The following is a 7,165-nucleotide window of genomic DNA, read 5'->3' on the forward strand; positions in this document are numbered from 1 at the left end:
GAGAGGGAGAGGGAGAGGGAGAGGGAGAGGAAGAAAGAAAGAAAGAAAGAAAGAAAGAAAGAAAGAAAGAAAGAAAGAGGGGTAGGGTGAGGTGGGCGTGGGGCTCTGTTTTCTGAATATTACCCCAAGGGTTCAGTCAGAAGCACCCGTGTACTCCCTGTTGAACTGTTTTGTTTTGTTTAAACAGGGTCTCCTGTAGGAGGCTGGCCTCGAACTCACTATGTAGCCGAGGATGACCTTGAACTTGCAATCCTTTTTCCTCCAAGTGGCCTTGCTCTCAGTATGGCCCACCATGCCCAGCTTTCCCACACGTGTTTATTCAGCAGAATTCCACACAAGGTGTGGGTGGGTGGGTGGGGGTGGGGGCGTGGAGGAGTTCTCAGTGATAGGTGGGCATGGTCCTGAGCTCACTCTGCCCTTCTTCCCGTAGACACAGCACAGTGAACCAGGACACTATGGTGGCTGCCAGGCCCTCCCAGCAGGGTAGAGCTCTCTGAGGAGGGGACCTGCAGCTGACCGGAAGAGCAGCAATCCCAGAAGCCATTGTGAGGAATCTGAATTTTAGTCAACAGTATATTAGTTTATTGGGAGGCCCCTGGTGGGCAAGGAGGAAACTGAAAGCAGATTAAGGTTGGTTGGGTTATAAAACATCTGTTCGGCCCTGACTCTAGAGACAAGCAACCTTGGCTCAGAAAATAGGAGACCGCAGGGATTCCTTGTGAGTCTCAAAGTGGCCGCCTGAAAGATTCTCCCTTCTGTGTGTGTCCTAGATGGCTCTGGTTTCTCTGGGACCAGACCCTCAGTGACCCCCCCTCCTGGGCCTGGAGGCCATCTTCCTCTCTGCCTGACTGAAGGCCGCTTCTGCGCTCTCCTCAGTAGACTCCTTCCTTCTTCAGGTCATAGACGCCTCCTGTGGCCCTTGTAAGGATGAAGGTGGGAGCAAGGCTGTAGGGATAGAGGAACCCCAGCCCTGACAGGGACACCATTGCCCCAGGTGGGGCTAGGCCTCCTTGGGTCCCCCACTCCCCCCCCCACCATGTTGCCCTCATTGGCCTCAGGGGCTCTATTATACAGAGCAAGCAGCCAGTCTCCATGGAGGACCCTTCCCAGCCTCCCCCATTTCCACACATCCTCAGATGGCCTCTACAAAACCTCACCACCAAACCCAGCCCGACCTGGGATGAGTCAACAATTGCCCTGACGGCTTTTTACAGCCTCCTAGGGTCTAACCTTAATCTCACTTGCTGCAGATGCTCGATGTCTTCTAGATGAATCTAAAAGCAGAGAAGACTTACAAAGGTCTGTGCTTACAAAAGTGACACTTATCTCTGGCCCCCCTGATGTAGACAGCTCCCTTCCTCAACCCTCTCCTCGGCCCAATTCCCTCATAAACTCAGCCATATCTGAGTTCAGGAAACACACCAGGCTAAGGCTGAAAAGAACTCAGGACTTAACTCACTCAGTCCCTTCCTAGTTACCATTTTAAAATAAATTATCAGTTGCCCGTACCTGTTTGAGAAGGAAAGAATATCTTAAGGGGAAAAAAAATCTTTCATAATTCCACCTTCAAGAGCCAAAGATTTTGTCAGTAACCTCTATTTATACATCAAAAACCGAGCCCAGAGAAAGTAAGTAACTGGCCCAAGGTCACACAGCAAGTGAGACAGCAGAACTAAAAGCCAAGTGCCCAGCCAGCTACCTTCTGTGGGAGCCACCATGAACACTGATGGCCCACACTAGACTCTAGACATGTGACTTCTCTGTCCTCTGCCCCCGCAGTCACCACCAGCATCCTCCACCGGTACCATTTCATCCCAACCCAGATTCATTTGGACTACCTACCGTGACCATCAAAGTCAAGGGCACAGTTAGGCACCATGCTGACACAACAGCCCACAGCAGCGCCTGACCACAAGTGTGGGACACTCACTTCCCTTTTAAGGAGCTTTCGAAATCACCCTTATTCCCTTATTTTCCCCCGAGAAAGCCTGGCTACAGAACCAAAAAAAAAACGGCCTTTCTTGATAACATGAGGGATTCAAAGTAGATCTCTGAAAGAATCTCCAAGAGGAAGAAATGGCTTGAGAAACTGGTCTAAAGGAAAGAGGAGTGTGCAGAATGGAAGCTCCTCCTCCACCCTCACCCCCCTTACCTCCATGCACAGCCTGTGCAACTGAGAACTGAGCCGAACCTAGCAGGGGGGAGAAGGGGACCCTTGACCCTGGGAGATCGGGGAGCAGCAGGCTGCTTTTTCCTGGGGTTCCTGCCTCTCCACCACTATGCAATAGGTAGGGGAAGCAAGTTAGACGGCCACGCTGGTGCCAGGATGTCTCCCATCCTCCGGCGACTCCCACGCAGTCACAAGCCCAACTGGGACCCCACCTAGAGCAGCTGAGGGAGGCAGCAGGGAAGAGCATGGAAAAGAAAAGCAAACGCCTCTCTGGAATGATCGCGGGTCCCTGTGACTATTCTGGGAACCCCGGGCTGGGTCCCTCCACGTCCTTCCGACAGCAGTAGGAGGTGCGCACCCTCTTTGCACACATAGAGAAAGTAGGGTCCTTGTCCCCTATCCCCGGCGTCCTGAGGACAGCACCCGGGTCCCGCTGGCGGGTCTGCACCTGCCCTGGCCGCGCGTCCTACCTGCGGGTGTTGCGGGACTGAGCGCGCGCGCGGCCCCGCGGAGTAGCAGCAACTGCAGCAACCAGAGCTCAGCCCGCATGGTGGGCGCGGACGACCTCCGGGTCCGCGCGGCGGCGGCGGCTGCAGAGGGATCGGCCCGGGGCTGGGCGAGCGGGGAGCGGGAGCGGAGCGGGCACGGCGAGCAAAGCACGGCGCTGCGGCCTTGGGGAGCGCGGGCGGGAGGACCCAGAGGGCGGGGCGCAACGCTGGGGTCCCCGCCTCCCGGAGCTCCGCGCCGCACCCCACCGGACCCGGGACCGCGCCGGGACATCTCTGGTTACCGAGAGAACCCCGATGCCCCAGAAACCTAAGGAAAAGGCCGAGGTGAAGGACTCCAGAAAGCGCCCCTACTTGGGCCGTTGGCTCCCACCACCCATCCCAAGAGCATGCGACTTTCTGAGCTGGTCCTTGTACTTCTGTGGCTTCCTGGTGTTCTACTTAAGTGCACACACAGACACACACCAGGAATCTCCCGCAGCCGAGCCCCCACCGCCCCCCCCGCCACGCCCCCAGCTTCTACCCCAGAAGAGGCACGAATTGCGTCTCCCCACTTGACTGCTTCACACCCCATCTTCAGCATCGATTCTCCTCAGACCCCACCCCACCCCACACCTACACCCCCTCCCGTCCAGCAGACATGTAGGAGACTGGCACATTCCCACTTTGAAACAGCTCGGTGCCCCCTCCACAGGAAGGCCACGTCAGTCCAAGATAGACCCAGAGCCAGAAGTGGCGCCCACTGCCACCACACTCTACCGAACTCTGGGAATAAGGTACTCCCCCCTTCAAGTATGGAATAAAAATACCTTCAATTTAGGAGATTTAATAGACGGCATGGAATCAGGTCAAGGCACGAAGGTGCCTGTGACCTACTTCGTGGGAAGGAGAAGAACTGGGGCCTCGAGAGTGGAGAGGGCTGAGGGTCCCCTGGCTTCCTCTGTGCAAGGGACCCGGAGAGTGCTGAAAGAAAGGGTGCATAGGCTGCTTCATGGGACATATCCCCGGAAGAAGGGTGCAGCTGGGGACAGAAGTAGAGTGTGGGCGTAAGTAGGAGGGTGGCCTGGCACTGAGATCAAAAGAAGGACTGAGAAAGGAAATGAATTCCAGTTTCACTCTCCTCTGGGTCTAAAAACCTAGAGGTGGCCTCCCCAAGACCTCAATATAATATTATGTAATGCTATGAGCCAAGGCAAGCCCCTCAACTGAAGGGACTTTTGTTATTTTTTCCAGGCAAGGACTAACGCCGTCGAGCAGGTTGGTCCGGAACTCGCGATCACCCTTCCTTTTTCAAGTTTATTGAAGGGATTACAGGGGTGAGCCCACCAAACCTAGCCAGCCATTGAATTTCTAATTCCTTGCCTGAATTCTCCCAGGACAGCCCCTGGGGAATCGAAGAAACCGTCCCTTCCAGATGTGGCCTCCTACCGCCACCCAGTGGACACGTGATGAGCCACGGGGCTGCGGTTTACGATCTCTTGAAGAGTTAAAACTGCCCGCGCAGGCGCCGCGGAGGGCCTCTATAGTATCCCAAGATGGACCTCGAGTCTCAATTCTGGTGTCGTCGTGTGCGGTCAGTCTCGGTGCCCGCTGTCCATGTTGTAAAGTCTTTTATTGGGGTTCAGGCAAAAGCAACAACTTGGGAATATTAGAAGCAAACGGTGTGGACAAGTTTCTAACCGTAAACCTCTAGAACTTGAGCATGCACGGGAATTACTTCTCAGAACGCATATTTCTAGCCCTACCCCGGGATAGTTCACTGGGTCAGAGAAGAGGCCAAGAATCTTCATGTCTAGTTACATTCTGAGAGTCACTGCCCTAGAAATTCCCAGTTCCTTACCACCGTCCCCACTCCCCGACTGTTTGGGAGTTGGCGATGGAAATATCACCATAAAAATATGCGGGAAGTAAGAAAGTCTTCTGAAGAAAAGTATGGCACGGCCAGGGGGCACCCGGATTTGAACCGGGGACCTCTTGATCTGCAGTCAAATGCTCTACCACTGAGCTATACCCCCTCTGCCGGCAACTTTGCGTCAGTTACTACTTAGTTCTATTTTAGCGCAGGCGCACTGAAGCGTGGGAAGACTGGTTCGAAGTTATCAAAAAAACAGAAAGACCTGACCTGCCGGAATACTAGCTTCAAAACAAAAGCTGTTTCCTGGTGATCTGAGATTCCTTCCGAAGGCACAAGAATACGTCCTCCAGAAGATAGAGGCGACGCCTCGCTGTCCAGCGCTCCTCTGGACGGATCTCACTCCTCAGTTCCGCTGCCGCTTCTCTCCCTTCTACACGCTCATGCGACTTGTCCCTACTTTCTGCCTCCAACCTGGCCCCAACCCTAGACACTCAGATCTCCTTAAGAGACGAGCGTGGAAATCGCCCGCACCTGAATACGCCAACCGGCACAGCGCGCCCTGCGGGTCTCGCGCTGCTGCCTAGGGGAGTCATACAGTGGGCTTGGACACTAGGCGCGCGTCACATTTCGTTCAAGGACACAGTAGGACAGCACACGCCAGCAAAATAGAGTGGGCTGAAGGAGTTCCGTATGTCCTCCACTCTAAGGTCTCAAGCTAGGTGTGCTAGCAAAACGTATACACGGCAAGTAACCGTGAGGGGGCACCCGGATTTGAACCGGGGACCTCTTGATCTGCAGTCAAATGCTCTACCACTGAGCTATACCCCCGACGTGCTAGGCTGGTCTCACCAGAATGTATTTCCTTGTATTAGACTTCTATAAAGTGACGGCAAGGTAGTGCTCACTTTACTTCAATTTTTTTTGTTGTTATATCAAGAAAAACCTAATGAAAATCCAAATTTTTACTGAATTATCTAGAGTTCACAAACTCTCCCTGCATAACCACATCTCAGGAAAACTACAAAGTTAAAGACCTGGTTCCTTACTATCTCTGCCCAGGATGCCGCAGAGGTCCCCTGCCTGCTTGATAAGGGGAAAGGCTATACTATCCTGACTATAGAAGGACATCGTGGGCCTCCAATCCATCTTTAGAGGACTCAGGGGCTTTTCCACCTCACTGGGGTCCCCTTCTCAGGCCACTTGTCCCCACTAGAGCCAAGAGCCTCCAAGACCTCCAGTTCTGGTTAACTGGTGCCAATGCTCTTCAGCTTGGCCACGCTCTCTAGCCAAATGGATTGTTGCGGCAGTCCCCACTCCCTCATCCCGATTCCAAGGTGGATTTTCCGCAAAATCTTTCCGCAAAGAACAAAGGCCAGTTTGAGGAACAGACAGAAATAAGAGGTGAGGCGTTTTTCAGGGGCACTTATTGTATTCCTTTAATTTTTAAATCATAATGAGATTTAAAAAAAAAAATCATGATACAAAGACAAAATAAGTAGGTCCTACAGAAATCTTTGAGAAGTAGGACTCACACCAGAGGGACGCTAAGGGGGAAGGAGATTCCACGCGGTGACTTAGGTCCCAAAAACTGTGGTTCTGGAGTTAGCACCTAAGAGGGAGCGAGAAAGCGAGCGGGTGGGGGTGGAGGGACTTGGAACCCCGCTGTGTGAGGGACTGCGTCAGTCTGGAAAGTTCTGTCCTCCCATTCATCAACTCTCCACCCCTCCCCCATGCCCCCAGCTTTTAGCCGGGTCCTATTGCCTCCTTTATCGGAATCTCCTTCGTCCAGTGGATAGGGGGAAATGTCAAAGATCTCTTGCTTGAGAGAAGACAGAAGGTGAGAACTGGGAGAGACCTGGTGCCCCCCACACCCCGCAGTAAGTTCCCTGGTGTCTCTCCTCACACCAGCAGTGATGGAGTGGGTGGACAGCTTCATCTGTAGTCCTGTCTGCACCAACTTGAAGTCTTTGATCCAGCTCTCAGTGACAGTTGAGAGGACTGTAGTAATCTTTTTGTCCATAGCCACCCTCTTTCCACCAATAAATGACTGGTGTTTCTCATTGGCGCTAGCCATTCGGTTTCTGGTTGGCCTCGGGCTAGGACATCAGTTGGTGGTGGCCTGAGATTGCATCCACTGGAGCCCAGCTGGCAGCCTGAAGGGAGGGAGGAAAGGAAGGAAGGACCATCAGCATTTCCCAGAAGATGATGGCTGGAAAACGCCAAGCCTCTGCCTGAGACAGACTGAGAGGGGAGCCAAGGTTATATTCAATCACTTAATGGTAGAAAGAATCGAGCTGAGTTCCAGAACACATCGGGCCCCCACAGTGCTTGGAGGCTGAGGCTCCTGGGGAGAAGCAGTCATCCGACCAGGCTCACAGAGTAGCAGAAGGGAGTCAGAGAGGCCCCTGTGAGGCACTGTGGAGACTCCTTCCTGGGCCACCGAGCAGTGTCTCTGGACAAACCTTTTTATTGTCCTGCTTTGTCACTAAGGACAGTGGCAGGGTGACCTCAGAGGCGTGGGAAGAGGCTCCTCGGAAAGTGAGAAACACACCTCAGGGACAAAGATGGAAAGATGGCCTTGTCTGTCATCACCCGGCCTTGCCTGGCCCAGGGTATGGCACCGGGGGGGGGGGG

General features: G+C 53.7%; 2 protein-coding genes and 2 non-coding genes across 4 annotated transcripts in view; all 4 read right to left on the reverse strand.

Annotated features, from left to right (window-relative positions):
• Window positions 1-2,840, reverse strand: part of Plxdc1 (plexin domain containing 1) — a 55,640-nt gene extending 52,800 nt beyond the window's left edge. Inside the window, exon 1 of the mRNA XM_021212842.1 lies at window positions 2,641-2,840. Coding sequence (XP_021068501.1) covers window positions 2,641-2,719 — 79 coding nt within the window. The 5' untranslated portion in view covers window positions 2,720-2,840. The remainder of the gene's footprint in view (window positions 1-2,640) is intronic.
• A 1,779-nt stretch (window positions 2,841-4,619) lies between these two features.
• Trnac-gca lies at window positions 4,620-4,691 on the reverse strand. The gene has a single exon. It is a non-coding gene; the product is annotated as a tRNA-Cys (tRNA).
• A 596-nt stretch (window positions 4,692-5,287) lies between these two features.
• Window positions 5,288-5,359, reverse strand: Trnac-gca. The gene has a single exon. It is a non-coding gene; the product is annotated as a tRNA-Cys (tRNA).
• A 581-nt stretch (window positions 5,360-5,940) lies between these two features.
• The window catches only part of Arl5c (ADP ribosylation factor like GTPase 5C), a 7,587-nt gene continuing 6,362 nt past the window's right edge, over window positions 5,941-7,165 (reverse strand). The window contains exon 6 of the mRNA XM_021213782.1: window positions 5,941-6,684. Within this exon, the coding sequence (XP_021069441.1) occupies window positions 6,636-6,684 (49 nt within the window). The 3' untranslated portion in view covers window positions 5,941-6,635. The remainder of the gene's footprint in view (window positions 6,685-7,165) is intronic.

This window comes from Mus pahari, chromosome 14 (genome assembly GCF_900095145.1).
Source record: "Mus pahari chromosome 14, PAHARI_EIJ_v1.1, whole genome shotgun sequence".
Taxonomy (NCBI): domain Eukaryota; kingdom Metazoa; phylum Chordata; class Mammalia; order Rodentia; family Muridae; genus Mus; species Mus pahari.